The 27,878-nt window shown below is 43.8% G+C and overlaps 1 protein-coding gene across 1 annotated transcript in view; it reads right to left on the bottom strand.

Moving 5' to 3' along the window:
• LOC126183730 (probable nuclear hormone receptor HR3) overlaps positions 1 to 27,878 on the bottom strand; it is a 424,291-nt gene that overhangs the window by 90,209 nt on the left and 306,204 nt on the right. The window contains exon 2 of the mRNA XM_049925936.1: positions 20,672 to 20,899. Coding sequence (XP_049781893.1) covers positions 20,672 to 20,899 — 228 coding nt within the window. The remainder of the gene's footprint in view (positions 1 to 20,671; positions 20,900 to 27,878) is intronic.

Below are 27,878 nucleotides of genomic sequence, written 5' to 3'. Positions count from 1 at the left end.
AATTGCACCTCAGTGCCAAGGATAAGTTAATTTGTTATGTCTGGGAATAGCAGCACGTTCTGCACTCTGGTAGTAGTAAAACAGTGAAGCCTGAGTTATAAAATACTTTACACTGTCATTTACTTTTAGGAGCTGAGCAATGCATTCTAATGCCAGGTTCGTAGCGCTACAACTTCAACGCAAGATTTTCAAACGCGCTGCTGCTAAAGTGCATTTTGGTTAAACGCCTTACGCATCTATAATTTCTCAGCCTTTCTGGCGTTATCCAGCACTCATTCCAGTGTCGCCGCCCGGTGAATCTACGCCTCTTGCGCATCTGGTACTTGTTTCTGTGGGCAAATGCCCTTCCGGGCGCCACACTACCCCCTCAATATAAATGGTGGGATGTCATACGCAGAATCCTTTTGCTAATCTCGTAAACGCTCTTCTCCATGATTTTGAGTTCAAAGTGTCTATTGTGTTCATGATGCGGAACTGGGAACAGCCTGCCAAGAACCACACCCATGTTTGAAAGCGTATCGCCGCGCGGGATTAGCCGAGCGGTCTCAGGCGGTGCAGTCATGGACTGTGCGGCTGGTCCCGGCGGAGGTTCGCGTGTGTTTGTCCTTAGGATAATTTAGGTTAAGTAGTGTGTAAGCTCAGGGACTGATGACCTTAGCGGTTAAGTCCCATAAGATTTCACACACATTTGAACATTTCCGAAAGCGTATCAAACAAACTATTGTCAATCTGGCGCACGGTTTCGATCAAGAAGATAAAAAAAAAACAAAAAAAAAAACAGGTTGGACCGTAACGTTTCAGAGGCATAGAACTCAGGCATAGAACTAAGTCCGAATTAGACGTGGATGAGAGAGAAACCGGCAGTGTTCTTTTTTTGGCAACCATTCCGACATTTTGCTCAAGTGTTTTAGGAAGATTACGGAGAACTTTAATCACTGTGGCAAGACAGGTTTTGAACCCCGCTCCTCCCGAATATATGGCAATGCCACGTTACTATGCTATTCGACTCTTGTCTGGGTTACCTCCCTTGCGCGCAAGATGGCGCTCTACACGTTACGCCATATATACAGGAAAACGTTTGTAGTTCTACCGCAGATAAAGAAGGGAAGCGGTTTCATCCAGCTAGGAATTGCGTTTCCCCAACGCGATCGCGCTATTACAGCTTTGAGACTGGATTCAAGACTTCCTTGCAGAGAGAACTCAACATGAAACTTCCTGGCAGATTAAAACTGTGTGCCGGACCGAGACTCGAACTCGGGACCTTTGCCTTTCGCGGGCAATTGCTCTACCAACTGAGCTACCCAAGCACGACTCACACCCCGTCCTCACAGCTTTACTTCTGCCAGTACCTCGTTCCTACCTTCCAAACTTAACAGAAGCTCTCCTGCGAACCTTGCAGAACTAGCACTCCTGAAAGAAAGGATATTGCGGTGACATGGGTTAGCCACAGCCTAGGGGATGTTTCCAGAATGAGATTTTCACTCTGCAGCGGAGTGTGCGCTGATATGGAGTCTCATTGCGTGCTATCATTTGGAAAAAAATCTCGTTTCAATATGTTGAATCGTTTATGACGTATGAAGATTGTTAGAACCATATGATTCGCAATGCGCAAGGATGAATGGTAACAGGCAGATTCCATATTTCTAGATTTCCGGAAAGCATTTGACACGGTGCCCCACTGCAGGCTGTTAACGAAGGTATGAGCATATGGAATAAGTTCACAGACATGTGAGTGGTTCGAAGACTTCTTAAGTAATAGAACACAGTATGTTGTCCTCGACGGCGAGTGCTCATCAGAGACGTTTCATCAGAAGTGCCGCAGGGAAGTGTGATAGAACTGCTGTTTTTCTCTATATACATAAATGATTTGACGGACAGGGTGGGCAGCAATGTGTGGTTGTTTGCTGATGATGCCGTGGTATACGGTAAGGTGTCGAAGTTGAGTGACTGTATGAAGCCGGCCGTTGTGGTCGAGCGGTTCTAGGCGCTTCAGTCCGGAACCGCACGACCGCTACGGTCGCAGGTTCGAATCCTGCCTCGGGCATGGATGTGTGTGATGTCTTTAGGTTAGTTAGGTTTAAGTAGTTCTAAGTTCTAGGGGACTGATGACCTCAGATGTTGAGTCCCATAGTGCTCAGAGCCATTTGACTGTAGGAAGATACAAGACGACTTAGACAAAATTTCCAGTTGGTGTGATGAATGGCACCTAGCCCTAAATCTGGAAAAATGTAAGTTATTGCGGTTGAGTAAGAAGATCAAACATGTAATTACTAGTGACCTATTTGACGATGTCAAGTCATTTAAATATCTTGGCGTAACGTTGCAAAGCGATATGAGGTGGAGCGAGCATGTGAGATCTGTGGTAGGGAAGGCGGATGTTCAATTTCTGTTTACTGGGAGAATTTTAGGGAAGAGTGGTTCACCTGTAAAGGAGACCGGATATAGGACGCTGATGCGACCTATTCTTGAGTGCTCGAGTGTTTGGGATGCGTAACAGGTCGGATTGAAGGAAGACAAAAATGGTTCAAATGGCTCTGAGCACTATGGGACTCAACTGCTGAGGTCATTAGTCCCCTAGAACTTAGAATTAGTTAAACCTAACTAACCTAAGGACATCACAAACATCCATGCCCGAGGCAGGATTCGAACCTGCGACCGTAGCGGTCTTGCGGTTCCAGACTGCAGCGCCTTTAACCGCACGGCCACTTCGGCCGGCGAAGGAAGACATCGAACAACACGTAAGTGTTATGGAGATTCCTCGGGAACTCAATTGGGAATCACTGGATGGAAGGCGACGTTCCTTTCGCGAAACGCTATTGAGAAAATTTAGAGAACCGACATCTGAAGCTGACTGCCGAACGATTCTACTGTCGCCAGCATACACTGCGCGTAAGGACCAGGAAGATAAGACACGAGAAACTAGGGCTTATACGGAGGCATATAGACAGTCGTTTTTCCCTAGCTCTATTTACTAGTGGAAAAGAAAACGAAATAACAAGTAGTGGTACAGGGTACCCTCCGCCACGCACCGTACGGTGGCTTGCGGAGTATCTATGTATATGTAGATGTAGATGTAGATGTAGACTGAGTGGGCATGTCGTGCGCAATCGTCCTTCGGATATATAAAATTCAATAAGTCGAGAACAAAATGAGATATCCTTCTGCTCTCTATTTTAAATAAAGTTTCTATACCGTACCTACATTTCATTTAGTGCATTGTATGAGTTCAAATCAACCTTAAGCAAAGTTTACGCAGTGCGGTTTTTACCTCTGCCAAATGTTTAAAATTTCGTGTAATGTTTTACTTAATATGATGCAGTGCATTAAGCATGACGGATAACGAAAAGAAATTCAGTTTTCTATCGAGTAAAGTTATCAACTGCAAGATGTGCAAAAATCGATTTTTCTCACCAGACAGTTTTCGAAAAATTAGATGATAAATATTTCAAATCGACCGGAACGCCGTCTCTCAGCACAGGCACTAGCATTTGGCGAGCAGTACAGGCATAACAAAAGCCGCCTCAACACGGAATGCAAAGAGCACGTGTGTGGCAGCGAAAGAATTCGAACCCCAGTCCTCTCGAATGAGAGCCCGGTGATTTATTCAGGGCGCCACTTCACTCAGTATTTTCGAGCAGCCATCGAATAAGATACATCTTTCTGGTTCCTTCGCGCCGGCCCACATAATTACTGACAGCAACTATCAAAACCCCCACCTATGCTCATTAAGGTCTGGCACAATGCTGTCACTGTAAATCAAAGCCTGTTACTCATCGTGATTGAGTGTTCGCAGCGACTTGAGAAACCACATCTGATGTCCTGCGCAAGGAACTAATGAAGATGATGTTCCGTTGCCTTCTTTTGATCTGTACATACCGGTATCGGTACTGTGGCAAGTGTTTGTTCAGTGTTCGGAAGAGAGGGTGGGTCCATTACGCGGACAGATCACAACTAAAAGTGTCAGTTAGCATCACACAAGGAGATGCTGTAAATTGGATTGAGATTTAACCATGGGAGTTGGCGCACAGTCTTTAACTATAGGCCACCCTCTTCGCTTGTGCCAGATTTTGATGATGAAAGTCACTATCATCAACATGACTCCCACCTCTTGAACCAGTTTTATAGGAGCGACCTTCTGGTCAAAACTGACTATTCGTAGTGGGTAAGCGTCACGTGCTTGCGTGTAAATCAGCCGCCAGCCGCGTCGCGAGTGGGACACTGCGTCAATGACCAACGACTGTGCTGAGTGTAGAGTTCTAAGATCGTGAGCATGTTGCACACTGCGTATGAGCAGAAACAATAAACTGTGGTGTCGTTTGCAAACATCAGAACCTAACCTATTATCGCGGAGCTCACTCCTATTATAGTAGGCATGATGGATTTTGTGCTTTGTGTCTCCTTAATCGTTATTTTGTTATTTATTCTGTCTTAGTAACACAGCAAATTGCACGAAAGGCCTGGTATTTTTCTTACTGGCATTCTCCCCCAAAATGGACGAAATATCTGAAAGCAAAGAGATATTTACGTATTACAAAGAAAAAGAAAAAGCCTTCACTACGCATAGATAAGAACGTAATTGGATAACCGTTTATGAATAAAAACTGTTTCAACAGTGAAAAAGTCGGATCTATTTAATGAGACCGAATGGTGTAGCGCGTGGTTAGCACACAAAACTGACATTCGGGAGGACGACGGTTCAAACACGTGTTCGGCCATCCTGATTTAGATTTTCCGTTATTTCCCTAAATCGCTTACGGCAAATGCCTGGATGGTTCCTTCGAAAGGGCATGGCCGCTTTCCTTCACCGTCCTTCCCTAATCCGAGCTTGTGCTCCGTCTGTAATGACCTCGTTGTCGACGGGACGGTAAACACAAATATCCTCCTCCTCTATTTAACGGGAAAAACAATTTTCGACGTTATTTGTCACTCTGAAAGAAAACTAGATACAGAGGATAAAGTAATGGAAATGACGGTTCAAATATTTTGTGAAATAATTTGTCTAAAAGTAAGAAATAAAATAGATTAAAGAAACATTTGACACCCTTTGAATGATGTTTGAAATTATGTACGGTAACTAAGACGCTCAAACGTTAGTGATGTAAGGAGAACACAGAGTGAAATTCCACCAGATAAATATCCTCTGGTACTCTTTAAAATTCTAAGATCCTAAGATTTGACTCTGAATTCACATTCATCGGAAATTCCTTTGAATGATTTCGAGCATCATGGGCGTCAAATGTTTCTCTAATCTATTGTATTTCTCACTTTCATACAAATCATTTCACAAAAATATTTAACCGTTTTTTCCAATTTTTTTATTTGCAGGTTTTGTTCAGAAAGCATGAAATGTAATTTATTTAAATGTCGATCGGTATTCTATTATTACTATTAAGAGTATTTATATCAAAGAGGGCAGAGAATTTTCATGTTTTTTTTTTTATCCTGACTGCTTTCAAGAAATTAACCTTCTTTTTCCACACTTGTTAATCTGATACCCCATTTGCCCATTTCTCACTTATTGTTTGGCTATGAAAATTCCGGCAAAAATCCATTGTAATTTCTAGGGAATCTCGTTTTCGCTCCCCTCGAGCATATGACCAAAAAGGCGGTATTTACTGTCTTCTAAATATTGCTTGACGTGGTTGTTATTTTATACTTTCTCGAAAAGATAAATGTAGGTATCTGAAATATTTGGACAACACGTTTATAATTCTTTCACATCTCAGGAGTGCGGAGAATTTACCATAACACCTATATCGAGAACATACACCGTGACTTTTACATGGGTCATTAATAAAATTTATTATAATTGACGAAAGAGTTCAGGGGTGAACAGCTGGGTGTTAGTGTCGAACGGGCACATTTCCGCAAGCGACTACGTTGCCATCATTCATCAGGTGCGCTGACGAACTGACCGCCGAGGCCGAGGCCGAGGCCGAGCCCCCCCCCCCCCCCCCCCCCCACCACCACCATGTGTTCCGAACGCAGCATCCGTTCCGTTCGCGGTACGTGCTGGCAGCGTCTTCTTAAGATGTCTGCCTGTTCTCGAAGTCTTTCTCCTTTTAGTCAGATTCAAAGTGGGCTCTCAGCGGATTCACCAGTGAACTCTTTCGTCATGAAGTACGCCGGGAAAAATTGAAGAATCTTTTATCATTACTTGTTCCTACAATATGTTACTAAATTTCTACTTTTCGTAAATAGGATGGTTCCACATAACCTCAGTTTCACGGTCCAGTTAATAAACTGCACAGCAGACAGCTCTCATAACACACGTAATTTTGGCGCTGACGTCTAAACAAAGATGGCCACTCGCGACAGGTGAGACTCGGTACAGGAATATAAACGTCAGAGGCGCTGCAGTAGACTCACCTGCCACGAGTAGTCGATTGCGGTAAGAAAGTCGCTCGTGTAACAGTGATTTAAGTAGAGTTCCACTGCACGACCGTCCACTAGGGACCTCGGCCACGAATGTGGTTTTTTATGTGAGCGTACAAGGCAGCCAAAATTGTGGAAGCACCTAAAACAGTACACATTACGATGCCTAATACGGTGCAGGGAAACCGTTGGCATTCAAAACAGTTCACAGACGTCTCGGTATGGACACATACAGGTACTGTACGCTTTTCAACGGAATCTTGTACCATCCTTCCTGCAAAATAGTAGGAATTTCAGGTGACGATGGTGGAGGTGGATAACGATCACGAACCCTTCTCTTCAAAGTCGACCACAAAGGCTCAATAATATTGAGGTCTGTTGATTGTGATGTCAAGGGGAGATGAGATAATTCGTTCCTGTACTCACAAGACCATACGTGGATGATGCGAGCTGTGTGAACAGGGACTTTGTCGTCTTGGAATATTGTATTACCACTGGGGAACAAATCTTGTATCATGGGATGGACCTGATCAGCCAAAATGGTCACATAGTCCTTGGCAGTAATGCGACCTTGCAGAGTAACCATGGGGCCCATGGAATACCACTATATGTCTGCCAAAATCATCACCGAACCCCCACCGTGTTTCATTCTTGGGACGTAAACTCAGCCAGAAGTTGGAAACAGTGTGAAATCAGACTCATACGACCAAATGGCCGGCCTGTGTGGCCGAGCGGTTCTAGGCGCTTCAGTCTGGAACCGCGCGACCACTACGGTCGCAGGTTCGAATCCTGCCTCGGGCATGGATGTGTGTGATGTCCTTAGGTTAGTTATGTTTAAGTAGTTCTAAGTTCTAGGGGACTGATGACCTCAGATGTTAAGTCCCATAGTGCTCAGAGACATTTGAGGAGGAGGAGGACATTAGTGTTTAACGTCCCGTCGACAACGAGGTCATTAGAGACAGAGCACAAGCTCGGATTAGGGAAGGATGGGGAAGGAAGTCGGCCGTGCCCTTTCAAAGGAACCATCCCGGCATTTGCCTGGAGTGATCTAGGGAAATCACGGAAAACCTAAATCAGGATGGCCGGACGCGGGATTGAACCGTCGTCCTCCCGAATGCGAGTCCAGTGTGCTAACCACTGCGCCACCTCGCTCGGTGAAAAGAGACATTTGAACCATTTCGACGAAATGGCGTTCTTCCATTATTCCATGGCCCAGGTCTTATAGATTCGACACTACATTTTCATGTTACGGGCATTTTACAACTGATGTGTGGTTTTCGAATTCCAGATCACCCTGCAATTCCCTGTATGCGGAGCTCCCTTCGTGTTGTTTTGATGCAGACAAGCTTCGTGAATGTGACATCCAGTTCTGAGAACTGTCGTCATCTTATTTTTCGTCACAATCTTCTTCAATGACCATCCGTCACGATCACTAAACACACGGTTTCGTCCGCGTTGTGACTGAGTGGATGATGGTTGGTCGGTCGGTTGGTTGGTTGATTTGGGGGAGGGGACCAAACAGCGAGGTCATCGGTCCCATCGGATCAGGAAAGGATGGGGAAGGAAGTCGGCCGTGCTCTTTCGAAGGAACCATCCCAGCATTTGCCTGAAGCGATTTAGGGAAACCACGGAAAACCTAAATCAGGATGGCCGGAGGCGGTTTTGATCTGGCATCCTCCCGAATGTGGGTCCAGTGTGCTAAGCACTGCACCACCTCGCTCGGCACGGATGATGTTTTTCCGCTTTCCCTTTATGCGATATAAATCTTCGATCGGTGCCTCTTGAAAAAAAAAAAAAATCGTTCAAATGGCTCTGAGCACTATTGGACTTAACATCTATGGTCATCAGTCCCCTAGAACTTAGAACTACTTAAACCTAACTAACCTAAGGACATCACACAACACCCAGTCATCACGAGGCAGAGAAAATCCCTGACCCCGCTGGGAATCGAACCCGGGAACCCGGGCGCGGGCCTCTAGAAAAACCAAATACTTCAGCTACCTTGGCTACGGAAAAGCCCACCTTACGAGCACCAACAATTTGCTTCGACATAATGCACCCACAACTACACATAATACTGTTTTGGCCACGTCTGACACTTGCATTCTGTTGAAGACATTGCACAGTTTCCGCTCGTGGTGGAACTCGACACCACAACGCCCATGTTTAGCTAGCATCTACATTTATATTCAAGCATGTATTTCTCGCGGTATTTCCATATTTTTGTCCATCCTCTGTATTTATGTATATTCGTCTATAATTAAATCATTATATGTTCCTAGCTGCAATCCAGAAATCATATCCCGGCACGCTGTACGTGACTAAGATTTCTCAACTACTTAGCTGCAGAGAAGCCGTTTCAATAATCACGGAGAATTATTTGGCAAAAACAAAAGCTGCGTCATGGTAGCTATACCAGAATTCGAATCATAGCATCATTTATTATAAGTCCAACGACCTGTCACTACGTTATGTCACGTTGTTCTCTTATTTCTGTTACGTACCCAGGGCAGGAAAAGAAAACTGTCAACACGCTTACATACGCTCTAGAACACCTCGTGTTATGAGCAGCTCAAGGGTACTAGGAATATAGTCAGCTATTTCCGTAACAGACCTCGAAGACGATTCTCGGCAGTTTGCCATTAGTGTCCGAAGCAGAAGAGTTGGCAGTTGTGTGTGTGGTAGAGGACCCGGAATAAAAACTACAAAATAAAGTACGACTTCTCAGCTTCATTCTCCGTCTGGCAATTGAAGTTACTATTACCGTTACAGTCTTCCCTGAACAAAGCTGTGTTCGAGTCTCGTGCGTGAGGAAGCGGCCTGAAGCAATATGGGTGGTTGCGGAAGCAGCAGTTCGGGGTTAACGCGCCGCGCCGCCTGCGCTGAATCACGCGGGTCGCTGTACCGGGAAGGTAAACAGCGCGGCGACCTTCCCCACTGCTCGTGACGTCACAGATAAGCAGAGGGTAACGGCCTCTGCTGCGCGCGGCGCGCCTTCCGTCGGAACTGCGTTTCCACGCGCCGATCGTTCTGTCGGGCACACTACTACCAAATTGATGCGAGCTTTGCAGCGCTCAGACTTCGTTCGAGAATTCCTGTTAACTGGCTGCCACGTGAAGGTTCCAACCAAAATTTTTCAGGGAGCGAAGACTGCCGAGAAAGTAACACGAGTGTGGAAGCTAAGATCCGAGGGACATCTTTCAAGTGTTTATACGTCCTTCTTAACATCGACTGAAGTGAAGCGAAAAAGTATTGCTGTATATTAAAGAGTATTTAAGCGTGTGAAACAATTAAAAGAGTATTTTTTGAAGGTAATGTTAGGCTCTTTTTTATTTTTGAGCAGTTACGTAATCCCGTGGCCGTTGCGCCTGTGCGTAATTGCCACTTCCGCTACATCAACGTTGCAGCCCACCTTATACCGTTACTGGTTCTACTACGTTAACGCTTCTGAGTATAGCTACGAGGCGTACGGACGATCAAGGGATCTATATGTTTATATGATATTTTCGGCGGCGATTATCACTTGCAAGAAATTCGCATAGAAGATACCGACTAATAAATAGAGTTGTTTTTCTTTCAGTGAGAGAGAGAGGGGGGGGGGGGGGGGGGTGGAGAGGAGTAAGCACGAGTAAGCACAGGGAAGGGACTCTCGACGACCCACTCTTTTAATCTGTAGCTGCCATTATTTTGCGAATAAAACCACCTACATTGCTTAATAAATTTCTTTATTTGTTGCAGCGTTTTGGCTACTATAACAAAACTTCGAACTTCAGAACAAGGTTCAGTATCAATCCTTAATAATGACACTGAACCTCGTTTTACAAGTTCTAATTTTTTTTAATTATCTGATGATGGCAGTAGCCGAAACAGTGTAATAAGTAAAGAAATTTATTAAGAGTTCTAGACGGCGTTATTCACAGAGTATTCACAATGATAGCGGACTCATACACGAAATTTATTTCCTTTATTAGGAGTTCGTTCTCCTCAGTCACCCTATAAAATAAGTGATTTTTACGATTCTTTTAGAAAAACTGGTGAAGCAGTCAACGTAAAACTTTTTGCACATTATTTATTGATTCTTGGACAACATTTTCTGATTTTTAAAAGAAATTCAGTCATCATTAAAGTCCTATCAAAGGAGTTAAAGCTTCTCTATCCAAAATCAGGTGTGTCCATGACGGAAGTCCTGCAGTCTGCAAATCGTATCTGAAGTACCGTGTATCTCAAGCTGACGTAATGGATTGCGGGCACACTAATAAATATATCTTCCTGAAATTTTGCTGAATTACTCCTCGGGCATGTCCACAAGGAGTAATTGCATATTTCTGATTTTAATTTATTCGTTAATTATTGAAAAAAGTGACCAAAAACACGGGATAAAACATATTTCTTTTAAACGTACGCCAGTTAGATTTTTGTCAAATTAAAAAACTGTGCTATTACTCTGTGCGCAATAACGTGTAGATTAAGGAAATTGTCTGCCTTTTGATTTTACATAAGATTCGAAGACTGCAGATCTTCCATCATGGACAAACCTCATTTTGGACCGACCAGCTTTAACCCCTCGTCTTAATGGCGAGCGAATTTTTTAAGAAATCAGAAAATGTTGTCCAAGAAACAATAAATAATGTGCCAAAAGATTTACATTGATTGCTTCATTAGTTTTCCCAAAAAAATCGTAAATATCACTCATTTTATAGTCTGGCTGAAGAGAATGGACTCTTAATAAACTACAACTGACATATCTTGTCCTCTTTTGAACTCTCTTGAGACCTAATCCGCGTCATATTGTACGTTTCATCATGTCAACGGAAAACGTTCTCACACTTTTTAAGCCATTCATATTTCGCAGAAACGGGATCAGTATCATCATTCGACCATCTAGATTTGGATTTTTCGTGGTACCTCCAAATCACTGTACGTGAATGCTGGTATGGGTCCTGCAGAAAGACTGAGCAATTTTTTCCTTCTTACTTGTTCAACTGAGTTTCGTGCTCCGTCACTAATGACCGCGAAGTCCATAAAAATTTTTCTGTCGGATAAGAACACTGAGTAATGTTTTGTTCATTTTATAAATGACTTACTTAAGAATACATTGATTAATCATTGCATTCTATAGCAGAGTAAAGTCGGAATCGATTACAAATTTCACACAAATATGATTTAAGCAACTAATTTTACTTCCATGTGACCTCAGGTTTGCAACACAGACTAACTCAAGGGTATTTTGTTCCAGCCATGGGAGTTCATTCACAGCCGGCCGCGGTGGTCTCGCGGTTCTAGGCGCGCAGTCAGGAACCGCGCGACTGCTGCGGTCGCAGGTTCGAATCCTGCCTCGGGCATGGATGTGTGTGATGTCCTTAGGTTAGTTAGGTTTAAGTAGTTCTAAGTTCTAGGGGACTGATGACCACAGCTGTTAAGTCCCATAGTGCTCAGAGCCAGCCAGTTCATTCACACGTTCTAGTAAGAATTAATTTCGCTTCCAACGATTTCGCAATGTAGCTGTAACCGAATACTGTTAAAGCCAACAATATTTTATGTCCTCAGTGTCATTAATAATTGGAAGCTGCTATTTTCAGAAACATGCATTTATATCATTATTTGCAGTTTTCCTTATATTCTAGTGGTTTTGACGAGTAACAGTACTTCGGTCTCATCGTAAACATTTTGCTGAAATAGCTTGGTATCTAAAAACACACGACATTCTCTTCCCACAGACGAGATAAAAATGTTAGTACTTCAATTTTTCTGTGAATACGAATGTACTGTAGTTGCGGAACACGGAGCAAGTTAGCGTGATTGAAAGTTTGTATATGGAGTTTGACATTTTAGCCTCTTCATTCAGCTTACGTTTATTAACTACACCATATTTGTAAGTTTGTCTAATAAGATTGCTCTTAGCACATCGAAATGAGAAATAGTCCCCATATATTTCGGGCCGCGTATCTATCGGCATATGGAGAAACAGAATAGAGCCGTTCGGTAACCTTGGTAGCAACTGTGGACCCAAAATATCCGTGTTGGTACTAATCGCCTTATTATCCAATAAAATAATGCATATAGCTAAATTGGAAACTTTTTGTGAGATTCAAGTGGAAGTAACGCATATGTTATACAATTTCATCAACTTTTCAGTAATACAAGAAGTACTGAGATATTGTATTTCTTGGTAACGTAGACAATGCGTGACAGTTGAGTCCGGCGAGATGGAGATTTAATTTATTGAGAAATTTATATTTCAGATACCTCTGTAGTAACTAGGACAATATTTCATACTGATGTCATTGGTGGCTACGCATCGTTTATAATTGGTTATGCCCCTGAGAGGCGGCAGGGCATATCCACCCTGCGACGTTTGTATCCAATATGCGTTGCCTATCATCCAGTCATCTGGTATGCGTGAAAGGTGGTGGGATGAGCTCTTAAAATATCACAGTGAGAGAAAAAGGACTCCAGACGCTTACAGGCCCTGAAATAAATCAATGGTAAAGGTTGAAAATTTGTGCCTGTCCGGGACTCGAACCCAGATGCTCCACTTTTCTACAGCGGTTTGCCTCAGCTGCCTCGGTCATCCGATCACCCTTCACGGCCGACCCAAATTCTCAACATGTCACATGCAAGTAGCACCCCCCCCCCCCTCTTCTATTAGTCCTAACGCTCGTAACGTTCGCTACGAAGACATGGTGCATCAGCGCTGAAAGTACCTAGACCCGTCTTCGCTCATATGTATGTAATGCAGGGCGAATAACCTAAAACTTGAACTCCAGATATTGCGAAAATGGAAAGTGCTGTTAATGTGCGAATTTCACAGAAAGGGTTGGTAGTCATGGGCTCGTATTGTTAGCCAATAGCCGGCCGAAGTGGCCGAGCGGTTAAAGGCGCTACAGTCTGGAACCGCACGACCGCTACGGTCGCAGGTTCGAATCCTGCCTCGGGCATGGATGTGTGTGATGTCCTTAGGTTAGTTAGGTTTCAGTAGTTCTAAGTTCTAGGGGACTTATGACCACAGCAGTTGAGTCCCATAGTGCTCAGAGCCATTTGAACCATTTTTTTGTTAGCCAATAAACAGACTAATAATACTTAGAAAGTGTATTTTTTGTGCAAACATAGACTCTTTTAAATGGAATAATGCCTATTGACATTAACAAACTAAAAGTAGGGTAAATTAGAATGTCACTGGTGTTTTTTGCAGGATTCTAGTGCGAATCGTTTACGAGATGTCGTATTTTGAAAGGTTTCCGCACCGACTCTTATTGGTACCATTCAACCTGCGTAGTTGCTAGGTACGAAGTTGTTATGTTTTCTTACAGTGTGCTTATGAGTTCCTTGAGTGCATTGCGACTTGCTAGTCAGTTACCGTGTGACAGTCCAAGCAGCAGGTCGTGAGTGAACGATGGGATTTAACAGTGCAGAAAAAGCCCACATGTTCGTGGTATACGGGTACAGGAAGAATGTAGTTCGTTCTTGTACGGTGTATGTGGCAAGATATCCCAATAGAATTCAACCATCTCGGCAGTTATTGCCGGGCGCTATGGCCGAGTGGTTCTGGGCGCTTCAGTCCGGAACCGCGCTGGTGCTACGGTCGCAGGTTCGAATCCTGCCTCGGCCATGGATGTGCGTGATGTCCTTAGGTTAGTTAGGTTTAAGTAGAGTTAAGTCTAGGGGACTGATGACCTCAGATGTTAAGTCCCATAGTGCTTAGAGCCATTTGAACCATCGGCAGTTATTTATCAGCTGATTCAACCAGTTACGTGCGAGTGATGGTGCAAAAACTCGACAACGCAACAGAAGCTAACAAGTGACGACAGAAGAGGGAGAAATTAATGTTCTTGCTGCTGTTGCAGTTGATTCCCACGTTATCTCCCGCGCAATCGCACGTGTAAGTGGCATCAGTCAGTTAAGTGTTCTATGCATTCTCGATTGACATAGATTTAATCCCTGTAACATCTGTCTCCATCAAGAGCTGCATGGAAACGATTATGAAAATCCTGTTAACATCTGTATGTGGACATTAAGACTGGATCTCCAGATGTATCATGTATCTTGTTTCGTGGTGAAGCCACATACACCAATCATGGCCAGGTAAATCGCCGAAATATGCACTACTGGTCTGCTGACAGTCGCTGTTGGTTTCGTCAGGTGGAACGTCAGCGTCCATGGACTGTAAACATGTAGTGTAGGATACTGAAACATCAGCTCATAGGCAAGAACACCTAACGCGCACAAATATCGCAGCCTCCTAATAGACCATCTTCCACGGATGCTAGAAGACGTCGCTCTGCAGCCCACGGGGAACCTGTACGACCAACATGATGGCTGTCCATGATGGTGCACGAAGTACTACAACATGTCTTCACGAATTGCTTCCAGATCGTTGGACTGGACGCAGAGGACTTGTACCTTGGCCGGCACGTTCCCTGGATTTGACTTCCAGCCGTTCCAGAGCAGACTGGAAGCGTGTACTGCCTCTGCCGTTGGTCATTTTGAACCTTTGATGGTCAGTTGTATTGTTACTGGCCAGAATCCTCATAACTAGTGTACCCACTTGGGTTGCTGTTTAGTGTGTGCTACCACGGGTATTGTACAAGTATCGTCGCTGGAACAAGTCACATTATTTAAATATTTAGTGATACTATTAAGGAAAGATGTGAAATGAGACGAACAGGTAAAAACAGTAACATGTAAGGAGAGTGGAAGACTTAGATTTCTTAGAAACGTACTGGGACTGTGCAGTTCATGAATAAAGCAAATAGCATACAAAACTCTAAAACCGTCAATGTCTCAGAGTATTGCTGCAACTTTTGGAGTCCTTAGCAAGCAGGCATGGTAAGAGATATCGATTAAATTCAGTGGAGAGCTGCAAGAAAAGTAACCAAATTGTACCAGAGGTCCTTGGAGTACATAAAAGGGAATCTTTGGAAGAAAGGTGATTCTATTCTTGCGAAACCCTCGTGGTATCGAATTTTTGGCTCTTTTCGTGTATTACAAGTCTGATACATTTCTAATAAACTGCTTCAGAAGAAGGTCCATTAATTCCTCATATCCTAAATATTTACGTAATAAAAGTTAGTTCCGATGTACTATATCAGTCACTTTTGCCTACTACGTAAAATTGCTTGAAATTATGAGTCTCTTTCCATATCGCACTTTTTATTTGTATTTTGCTTCGTGTTATTGAAATTTTCGTATTTCGTTTTCCTTTTAAAAGTTATCCCTAGCATTACTAGCATGTGTTGGAAATCACAACCACATCTTATTTGCAGGTGGAAGGGGAATAATATGTTTGTTTTGTACAGAACTATAATAAACGAACATTATTGAAAGTTTATGTTCGTTTTTAAATTATTTAAAATCACCTCAAAGGTATATGAAGCCGTAGACTTGCATCCTTGGACAAACCAACGACCAAAAGGTAAATATAAAAATTTGATGTGAGTTGTGGGTTTGAGAATCTGCTGAGGGCACGAATATTGTTAACTAAACAACAACGTACATGTAGGCCTCACACTATTGGATAAATTTAGAGAACGAGAGGAAGACTGTGGAACAGTTCTCTGCCATCACAGTAGATTTCGCATAGGGAGCATGAGAAAGAGATGTCAGGCTTCGCAGAGAGCCATATAGACACTCATTTATTCCCATACGCCAATGAAATATCACAGAAAGTAGCTGATACTGATACGAAATACCTTTCGCCATACATTGTGGCTTACAGTATAGGGTACACTTTTAGATGTACACTGCCGGGGAAAATAATTCCACACCTTCAAACTGTGTTCAGTGGCACCAGGGTATAATACGTGCATACTGAGTGGTTGTAGTGGTAGTGATTCGTTTGTCATGGTCATCAGCGATCAGATGGCGCTCAGGATGTCTCTTTGAGCACTCTCTGTTCTGCCTCTGCCGACAGTAATTGTGCTGAGTTTCGAGGTAAACAGTATGTGCAACATTCATTATAGGGTACAACTATGCCTCATCGACGAGTACGTAGTCCTACTGAACAACTTCAGCCGTTTGATCGGGGTCGCATTGTGGGCCTGTGGGAAGCGAGTGGTCATATCGACGGATTGCTCCATGTGATGGGCACAGCCTACGGGTGGTGTGTAACTGCTTTTAGCAGTGGTCTGTGGAACATACCTACACCCGTTGACCAGGTTCTGGACGTCCGCGAGTACAGACATACTTCAAGATCGGCAGACTGTGCCAGCAGCGGTGACTGACTGAATATCATCTAGGGAAGAAATCTGGGCGCATGTTGCACGTTCTGTACCACCAATGACCATTGGGAATCGCTTGCTAGCAGCAGCACTAAGAACACATGTGTCTCTGGCCAGGCTAACATTGACAACACGACACTGCCCAGTACGGCTACTCTGGTGTGATGAAACAGTCGACTGGACACTGTAATGGTGCAAATGGCTCTGAGCACTATGGGACTTAACTTCTAAGGTCATCAGTCCCCTAGAACTTAGAACTTCTTAAACCTAACTAACCTAAGGACATCACACACATCCATGCCCGAGGCAGGATTCGAACTTGCGACCGTAGCGGTCACGCGGTTCCAGACTGTAGCGCCTTTAACCGCTTGGCCACCCCGGCCGGCACTGTAATGGTGCTCTGTTGTCTTCAGAGATGAGAATAGGTTCCGTCTGTATGTGAGTCACATTTAATGTTTCCGCAGATTAAAGTAACCAGCACAAATTCTTATCCCCGTGTTGTTGTCATGTCTTCGACACGAAGGCATTGGACTTTTCCAACAGGAAAATGTGTTTCCACATACGGCTGCAGCGACGCGAGGTGCTTTTCTTGGCGTGCGACAACTGCCGTGGTCAGCAAGATCGCCAGATCTCTCGCCAATTGAACACGTATGTGACATGATGAAGCGGAAAGTTGCCCGTTCTCATTGCAGAATTCCTATAAAAGGTGCAAAATGCTTGGGACCGTCTATTGCAGGATGCCATTCGGCACTTTTGTGATCTGCTGCATTAACGAGAGAGAGGGGTACACAGAGAGGTACACTGAGTATTGACGTGACTGTTTGGGCACCTTTTACTGTGACATGTGTTAAATTTGGTCTGAATTTGTTACCATACACTCCTACCTGTCATATAAGTATTGAATGAAACGACTTTGTCTCTGAGGGTGTTGCAATTTTTTCAGCAGCGCAGATGTAGAGAGGCTGTAAATAAAACAAAGCATACCTACACTATCTGATCAAAAGTATCCAGACACCCCTACGTAATGCGGAATTGACCCACTGATGCTAAGAGTGATGGACCCGCCAGTAGAAAAGGAGGCGGAGAGTATTGTTTTGTCAGTAGAGAAGCAGCAATAAGCAGAATGGGTCACTCAGGAGAGCTCAGTGACTTCGATCTTGCATTAGTCAGTGGATTCTTAAGCTGCTTAATTCGACTGCTGGTGGTGTGAGTGTTATGTGGAAATGCGACGGAACAAGCATATCTAAACCAAGACCGGGCAGATCACGTGTACTGACGGACTGGGACGGTCGACCATCGCGGAGTATAAAATCGTACAGAATTAACGGAAGGAATCACTCGTGAGTTCTGAAGTTTTACCACCTGTCCAACTAGCACAATAACTGTGCTTAACGAGTGAAAAAAGAATAGGATGCAACGATCGAGCATCTCGTCATAAACAGCACATCTTCGTAGTCACTGCTAAGCGACGCTCGAGGTGGTGTAACGAGCGATGTTAATGGACAATGAACGACTGGAAACAAGTGATTTGGATTGATGAATCACGGTTTACTCTGCCGAAATCCGATGAAACGGTTTCGGTTTGGCGAAGGACTGGAGAACTGTATCTGAAGAAGGGAAGGAAGATTATGTTTAGCGTCCATTAGAGACGGAGCATAAGGTCGGATTGTGTCAAGGATGTGGAAGGAATCGGCTATGCTCTCTCTAAGGAAATATCCCGGAATTTGCCTGGAGCGATATGGGGAAGTCACGAAAAATCTAAATATGGATGGTCGGACGCGGGTTTTAACCGTCGTCCTCCCAAATGCGAGTCCAGTGTGCTAACCTCGCTCAGTAACTTTACCTTACAGTATGGGTTGCGCCACCACTGAAGTACGGAGGAGGTGGTAATGCAGTATGGGGGTGTATTTCATGGTTAGTATGTGGTCTCCATATTGCGGTTAAGAAAACGCTAAACGCAGAAAGATATGAACTCATTTCAGAGCACTGTGAACTGTGAACACTAGAGGGACAGTTTGTAGACGATGATTGTTTATCTCTGCATGTCAGCCCACCTTGTCATAAAAGAGCATCTGTGAGGCAATGGTTTGTGGACATTAACATTTCTAAAATGGACTAGCTTGTCCAGAGTGCCGACCTGAACCCTACGAAACACCTTTGGGGTGAGTCAGAACGTCAACTTCGCTCCAGAACCCAGTGTCCAACTTCACAACCTTCTCTGGTTTTGGCTGTTTGAGGAAGACTGGGCTTCCATTCCTCCACAGACATTCATCCACATGAGTGGAAGTGTCTCTAGCAGAATTCAAGCCGGCACAAAAGCGAAGGTTGGACAAACCACATATTAATGTGTACTAATATGTGTCTCAATACCTTTGATCAGATAGTTTGTGTGCCAATTGCAGGTGGGAGTTCTGCCGACCACTCAATGAATTCTGGTCTAGTCATGAAAGATGTAGACCTAGTTAGTGTGAATGGGGATGTGGTGAGCAGGCTGAATCTTCTACAGCAGAAAGATGTATACAGTGAAACATTATGAACAGTTACTTGGTACTGGAGAACATACTCTAGTGTAACAGCAGTATCGATGAATTAGCCCGCACGCAGACTATTATATTATATCTACATCTACATTGATACTCCGCAAGCCACCTGACGATGTGTGGCGGAGGGTACCTTGAGTACCTGTATCGGTTCTCCCTTCTATTCCAATCTCGTATTGTTCGTGGAAAGAAAGATTGTCGGTATGCCTCTGTGTGGGCTCTAATCTCTCTGATTTTATCCTCGTGGTCTCTTCGCGAGATATACGTAGGAGGGAGCAATATACTGCTTGACTCCTCGGTGAAGGTATGTTCTCGAAACTTCAACAAAAGCCCGTAACGAGCTGCTCTTGCAGAGTCTTCCACTGGAGTTTATCTATTATCTCCGTAACGCTTTCGCGATTACTAAATGATCCTGTAACGAAGCGCGCTGCTCTCCGTTGGATCTTCTCTAACTCTTCTATCAACCGTATCTGGTACGGATCCCACACCGGTGAGCAGTATTCAAGCAGTGGGCGAACAGGTGTACTGTAACCTACTTCCTTTGTTTCCGGACTGCATTTCCTTAGGATTCTTCCAATGAATCTCAGTCTGGCATCTGCTTTACCGACAATTAATTTTATATGGTCATTCTGTTTTAAATCACTCCTAATGCCTACTCCCAGATAATTTATGGAATTAACTGCTTCCAGTTGCTGACCTGCTATATTGGCTTTCTATGTATTCGCAGCACATTGCACTTGTCTACATTGAGATTCAATTGCCATTCCCTGCACCATGCGTCAATTCATTGCAGATCCTCCTGCATTTCTCTACAATTTTCCATTGTTACAACCTCTCGATATACTACAGCACCATCCGCAAAAAGCCTCAGTGAACTTCCGATGTTATCCACAAGGTCATTTATATATACTGTGAATAGCAACGGTTCTACGACACTCCCCTGCGGCACACCTGAAATCACTCTTACTTCGGAAGACTTCTCTCCATTGAGAATGACATGCTGTGTTCTGTTATCTAGGAACTCTTCAATCCAATCACACGATTGGTCTTATAGTCCATATGCTCTTACTTTGTTCATTAAACGACTGTGGGGAACTGTATCAAACGCCTTGCGGAAGCCAAGAAACACGGCATCTACCTGGGAACCCGTGTCTATGGCCCTCTGAGTCTCGTGGACAAATAGCGCGAGCTGGGTTTCACACGATCGTCTGTTTCGAAACCCATGCTGATTCCTACAGAGTAGATTTCTAGTCTCCAGAAAAGTCATTATACTCGAACATGTAACGCTTAACTATATTCCATTAGTTTGGCTGCATATACACTTTGCTTTAATTACTGTTTTTGTATTATAATTTTTTTGTAATTTGCTTCTGACTGGAATAAAAAAGAGGGCGCATCCAGAAACTAGTCGGTTTTTGTCCTACGTCCCTAGTAAGTCTCCTTTTCTGCGCAGCTGGACTGCGGAGGTGAAGTGACTCATAAGCCCTGTGGACATGCCAAAGCGCAGACATTGCTGGGAAATATGAAAGGGGTACTTACCATCCCTGGACATGCCAAGGCGAAGACATTTCTGGAGGCGGCAGTACTGGCAGCGGTTGCGGTTGACGCGGTCGACGACGCAGTTCTTGTTGCGGGGGCACTGGTAGTTGACGACGGAGCTCTGCGACCGCCGAAAGAAGCCCTTGCAGCCTTCGCACGTGATCACCCCATAGTGCACGCCGCTGCTCTTGTCTCCGCACACCTTGCACGGGATGATCTCGATTTGCGCTGCAACACACAACACGAACGTGGCAGCTCACTCTGGCTTATAATGAACTGTTGCTTAGAAAGAAAGTGGCCATTTGTTGTGCCATGGCGAAATAGTGACAATCTTTATTGCATCTGTGTGCAGTGAAAGCTTCAATGAGTAAAAGTTTGTGAAATCTCTATTTTTTATATCACACTATCTCTATTAAAAGTTTGATATACACATTTTACTACCACAGTACAATATTCAACTGATCACAAATAATAACTCTATGAATTTGTACGGGGGACAGGGACTTAAAGTAAGTTACACATGGCGTCCCGCGCTAAGAGCATTGGGCAACTTTGGCGGCTCATTCTCAGAAGAAAATAAATGTTTTGAGTTTATCGCAGACAAAGTTGTGTTGCGGCAAGGTTCATCTATGTCTACACGAATACTCTGCAATTTACAATTAAGTGCGTGGCAGAGGTTAAAAAGTGCATCGAAGTATGGGAGTGAAATGACGCCGCAACAGGAAACGTACTCCAAAGTTGATATATGCGGGACAGAACGACTCTTATGGGCAAAATGTCTAAACTGCTCACAGATATGTCGTGAAATTCTGGCAGTATATGGACCAAATGTAATGTCGCTTCCAGTCGTAGTGAAATGGTGCCAACAATTTGACCAAGGCCGCACGGGTGTGGGTGATACAGGTCGGAAAGGTAGGCAATAGACATCGATCACAGACGACAACGCCCAGGCGATCGAGGAACTGATTCTCAGCAATTGCAGATTTTGCTACGTTGAGAACGTTCACTCAGCTGTTATAGAATCGATTGGGAGAACGTTCCAACCGTAGTTTACAGAGACTTTGCGACTATGTTGGAAAATAGTGTCCTGTATCTGTGTCACTTTGAGGTAAAGTGCAGCATTCAGTGAAAGTTATTTGACCTTCCATAATAATGCGTAACTTACTTTTTGAAGTCCCCTCTTACATCAGGTAATAATCAGAAAGATTTAGTTCCAGAAGATGTGATACGATACAGAAACTTTTGTTATAGGTAGAAAGTTGTAGAAACTTTAATTATTACATTTATTTCTGATTACGCTGTGGCTCGAAAATCCACAGCACATTTGTAAGTTAATGACAACACATATCAGTTGTCCCACTACAGAAATGTATCGTCAACTAATAATTTCAAGTGTTATCTCAATAGGGTTCTCACTTTGTGCTGCTGATTATGGGATTGTACATTGTTGATCAAATTCATTACTTATGAAAAACTGAAAGTGGTGAACACGTTGCAAAACCAGAGGAGCAATTATAGAATTGTAAAGTAAAGGGAATGTGTGTGTGCGTGTGTGTGTGTGTGTGACAGAGAGAGAGAGAGCGAGAGAGAGATTGCAGAACCACATGATACTGAGATTTAAGCGTTCTAGTATTATATTATATATCTTTATGTTTTGAAATAACGATTTAAAACTGTCAACACTTAATGACACGTCCTTCGAGAATCTAAGGCGACCACTGAATATTGAGGAGCGTCGCGGACAAAGCTGTCAGATAAGGAGACAACATATTTAATTCTGTTCGAAATCTTATTGCTTACTAACTGCTTACTAACTTCTCCGTTTTCAGTTGGCCCTGTGTCCCCGTCAGTGCAGAGTTTAATTGTACGTGACCAGGCTACGATTTGGTCGCTTGGATACTAAAGTCCTCCCTGGTATATTGATCCTGGAGGCTCGACTCTGAGCTCCTCAACTGCCCAGTGAGGCAACTTGGCACACGCCTATTAACCTTAGAACAGTATCTTAAATATGCAACCGACTTCATTTCAGACCAATTGACAGAAAAAGATGAACGACAGGCTTGGCCTTCAAGGTTCACGTCGAGCGAGACAGTGTTTTGTTATTGTGTTGTGTTCACATTCGGATTCTACTCTCGTCCGAAAAAGAACCGACACACACATTTTTATACATTACTCCCCTCCAACATCAGTACGACAATTTAATAGAGAAAGTAGTCCTATTTTTCTTCAAAACTTTCTACCAGAGCAGAATCTCTCCATTTCAAAACCACTTCATTGTCGGCAACATGCTAAACAAAAGATAAGTTCAAATGGCTCTGAGCACTAAACATCTGTGGTCATCAGTCCCCTAGGACTTAGAACTACTTAAACCTAACTGACCTAAGGACATCACACACATCCATGCCCGAGGCGGGATTCGAACCTGTGACCGTAGCAGTCGCGCGGTTCCGGACTGAAGCGCTTAGAACGTAGTGGATCCAAAGACCTATTTAGGGTAAGTCTGCCCAATAATCCGTTCCCACTCATCGCTTCTTTCACTTCTGGCAATTGTTTGTACGTGTGATAATAGCCACGTCGCATTTTGGTTCAGAGGCAACACTGAAGTACAGGTCTCTTTATCAGTGGTGGGTCAGTCAGTTCAAAGGTAAGAATAAGGCAATAACATACCTCTGTTAGCGGCAGGCCGAATACCTTCTTCAGTGTCGAACCAAACTTTGGGATGAGGATAGCTTTCTCTTTTATTTAGATACAACCCGCAATTAATATGTTTGCTAGTGGAAAAAGATGTGTGTAATTTGCTCTTGCCTTCTACTTCAGCAGGAAAGAGTTGGTATTCTCCAACAGTAGTCCATTCCCTCCCCGTATAACGTGGCTGACACATCCAAAAGCAAACATCCGTTTCTGCACAATTCACGTTAAATCTTTTCAATTAAACACTGGCTTCGCATTAAAATTCCTGAAGGTATTTCTATTCTATGTGAAAATTATGAAACACCGCTGAATGATTTCATAATATATCAGTTTTACTGTCGTGACGAGTACTGTGTACGAAACACAACACTACACGGAAGGGTCTGTGCATACAGTAGTGATTAAAGGTGCTCTCCCAGAATTACTGCCTTTTCCATAACTCTTTTCGAATGGTTTATGATAATCATGATAGCCTCTTAGGTCGTCTGTCGCATTAGACAGCGGCTGACGCTGACCCATATGATGATGAACAAATATGAGTTCGCACATCTATATTAAGATTTTGCATTTTGCCTAAGTCACTCTAGAATAATACCGTGACGGTTCCCCGAAAGGCGCGGTCGATGCTTTCATGGTTGCTTGTTAAACTAGAGATATTGTTTACAATTGGTTTGTCGTCGGCCGGGCATTAAACCCCGAAAAGATCGTCAGTTAAAGACTGTGATGTCACGCAGGTACGGGTCGAAAGGTTCTCTTATCTTATCAGTGTTGTCGTATCAGCCTGTGTAAGCGTCCGAATGCGAGTCGTATGAGCAAACTCGATTGAACTGTACTTTGCACCTTGCATTCTGGACAACAGGAGTTCAACGAATTTCTTCCCAATTCAATTGTTCAGGTGTGTGGTAGATTTCTTGGAAGGTTCACACGAATTTTAACTTTTCTGGTCAACTCTGACACGGCTGTACTTGTAACAGCCACCATTTCGATTCACGGAACGAAACAAACCTGACTGACGGAACAATACAATACCTAACGAGTTACTTTAGGATCTGGACGTGAGGAAAGGTTAACGAACATTATTCTTGTACACTGTCGGGCCGGAGCGTGGTTTTCAAGCAATTTCCTTCGCTCGTTTAGGCAGACTGCGCTGGTTCCCAATCTTCGCCTCAGAAAATACTATAACACAGGAATTACGTCTACGCGATTTACAAACAGTTGTCGCACGCGTCTTCCCCTCCTTCGGTTAGCTGACTAGTGAGGCCACAGTAAGGGTACTCAGCCACCAAGCCAAAATAAGTAACTAACTACCAAATCACGATATAAGAGCGAATCCTGTGGCTACGAGACAACGGTAGGAAGAAGAAGAGGAGGAAGGAGAAGGAGATGAAAGAGGAACCATTTTAGGGAGGTTTTAGACTCTTACGTGAGCGAGAGCTGAACATAAGACACGATTTGGCTCATATTCTGCATTTTCAAATCTATAACGTAGGACTTGTATTTAGACAAAGCTTACACATATTTCTTCCAGGCAGCATTCTCATCCTTACCTTATGTAAAACAATTGTGTTAAGATACGTCCGACCATGTGTGCAAACGTATAAAAAGAGCTTTAAAAGGGCGTATCGCCAATCGGCGTAGGCACGTTCATTCATGGCGAAATAGCTTTTCTGCGAGTTTTGCATGGAATTTACACTATGCAAGGAGTAAATGTCTTAAAAACAAAAGATTATCATCCCTGTGCTATTAGGTTGGTGCATAAGTTCGTAGCGTTTTTTCATACGTCTAATAAACACAACAGATACACATAACAGAGACTTTAGTTGTCAATAATATATTATCCTCCACTATTTACAACAGTCTGCCAATGCTGGGGTAACTTTTAGAGAGCGGAAAAGATGGAAAACTGAGAGCGCAGGATCGGGCGAATAAGGTGGATGCAGCCCGCATCTCGTGGTCGTGCGGTAGCGTTCTCGCTTCCCACGCCCGGGTTCCCGGGTTCGATTCCCGGCGGGGTCAGCGATTTTCTCTGCCTCGTGATGGCTGGGTGTTGTGTGCTGTCCTTAGGTTAGTTAGGTTTAAGTAGTTCTAAGTTCTAGGGGACTGATGACCATAGATGTTAAATCCCATAGTGCTCAGAGCCATTTTTAAGGGGGATGCGAAATGACACCCCAACCCAACTCCTGTATCGTGTTTTTGTCAGTCTAGCAGAATGCGGGCGGGCATTATCGTACAGTAGTATCACTTTACTCACTCTTCCTGGTTGTTGTTCTTGGATTTAGTCTGCAAGACGTCTCAGTTGTTGATAATAAATATCAGCAGTGATAATTGTATCTCGGGGAAGCAATTCGTAGTACACCACACGGTCACTGTTCCACCAGCAGCATAACATCACCTACTGTTGATGCCAGCAGGTCTTTGTACCGAGACTTGCTGCTTTGTTTGGGCTTAACCATTCCATTCTTTTCCTTATTTTAGCATGAAGATAACCTTTTTCGTCCCCAGTAACGATACAGGATAGGAATGGTCGGTGGTGTTCACGGGCCATTTGATGAAGAGCAAGCAGAGATGCACATATGGACACTCGCTAATTTTTGAGATTTTGGCTTGGAGCATGCACTTCTCGATTGCATGCAAATGTCGCGCGATGTTGGAATGATCAGTTCATCACATCTGCCAGTTCTCGAATACACTGACGTGAATCATTGTGGATCAATACGTTTAAACGATCTTCATCAAACCCTGAAGGTCTTCCCGAACGAGGAGAATTACTAATGTCAACACGATCCTCTTTAAAACGATAAAACCATTTCCTTGCCGTGCTGTGTCCAATGGTATTATTCCCACACACGGGGCAAATGTTTCTGGCTACCTCCGTTGCTGTCATCCCTCTACTGAACTCAGACAGAAGAATATGTCGGAAACGTTCCGATTTCTCCACTTGACACTCCATTTTCTAGCGTCCACAGCTCCACCCACTATGTCCAAATGACAAAGTGACAACATGTGTAAACTCAAATAGTGACACTTATCTACAAATAAAAAATGATAATCGATAAATAAATCCATAGGAACCGGGATACCAAAATGCAAAACAACAAACGTTACGAACTTTTGCACCAAACTAATAATATTTGTTATTATGCAAGTCTTCACTAAGTGATACTAGTCAAAACTTCTACTGTTTAATTTATTCTTGTTCTATATCTGTTCATTGAGCGTCACAAAAACGTCCTAACTTAGAATCTTTCAAAACGGACCTCAAGAAACTCAATTCTTTTACCGACGCCGTAGCTTCGATTAACACGATTGGGTTATTACTACCGCAGTCACGAGTGGGATTTAGCTCCCGCGCGGCCTTTCTAATTCATGTTTTCTGGGCCTTCCACAAAACACAAAAAGCGAAAGTCAGGGTGGTTTCTTAAGCATGCCACGAATTATTATTTCTATGGTTGAGTGACATTTCATTTTTAATTACTTGGACGAGCCATTACTTTCTAACTCTCCTACTTTTTTTCTTAGACGCTGTCACGTACAGTGGCCACTGATGATCCACGACTAATTTACGTTGACTGTTTTATAAATAGTCTATCACGCAATCGATATAGGATTCAAAGTGTCTGTAAACGCAAACGCCGCCTCTGAAACATGACATGCATGGAACAGTCGTCGCGTGTGCGAACGTAAGCTGCGTCCACATGAACTGGAAAGCGGTCCGGCCCATTCACATGTCTACGCGACATTGCCTCGCCATTGCGCTAGTCTGTGGAAAGATCGCAGAGGGCTCAGAAGTGCGTGTACGTGTATCGTCGTGCCGAAGGCCACGTCGCTACCACTCAGTGGACCTCGGCGCGTTTTCGCGGGTCTCGGTAGCTATTCGCCTCGGCGTAAACAATGCTGTGGCCGGATTTCACGGCCCGATGCGCGCGCACTCAATCGGCTCGGACAGCCTTCGGAAAAGCGAAAATGCACTTCACGGGAGGCCACGGGATCAGCCGGAACACGCTGCTAGCTGCTACGCCGGCGCGTGACTCAAATACAAGCGGCTGCAGTGAGAAGCTCGCCTTTAGGAAGAGAATAAGCTCACGTGCCGGATTGCAACACGCACAAAAGAGAGTGCAGGACGGTACGTAACAGTCCTAAATGAAAGTAAGCATAAAAATTCGAACTGTGTCACCATACACATTGCTTATTGAGATGTCAGCGGCGTTGAAAATTCCAGTTGTGAAATGTTAAAGTGGGGAAGGGACGGTTGTGATGGTAAGCTAACTGACGTCTTGTGGGTGCAACTCTAAGCATATGGGTGATAGCTAGCAAGAGCGGGCTGACGAGACCTTCAACAAACAATGAATGCGATGTGGGTATTAGCGACAAACAGAATGAAGTAAAGGCCGCGGAAACAAGGGAAGGTAACTATTTTCACATTTTTTAACGTTCTCCTACCGAAGGCCTACTCTTTGCAGTATTCATAATCTTTTTCGTCTTAAACGTCGTATTTAGAAGGCTAAATACTAACCCA

This window comes from Schistocerca cancellata, chromosome 4 (assembly GCF_023864275.1).
Source record: "Schistocerca cancellata isolate TAMUIC-IGC-003103 chromosome 4, iqSchCanc2.1, whole genome shotgun sequence".
Classification (NCBI taxonomy): domain Eukaryota; kingdom Metazoa; phylum Arthropoda; class Insecta; order Orthoptera; family Acrididae; genus Schistocerca; species Schistocerca cancellata.
The sequence above is the reverse complement of the archived record's forward strand: the minus strand, read 5'-3'. Positions and strand labels throughout refer to the sequence as shown.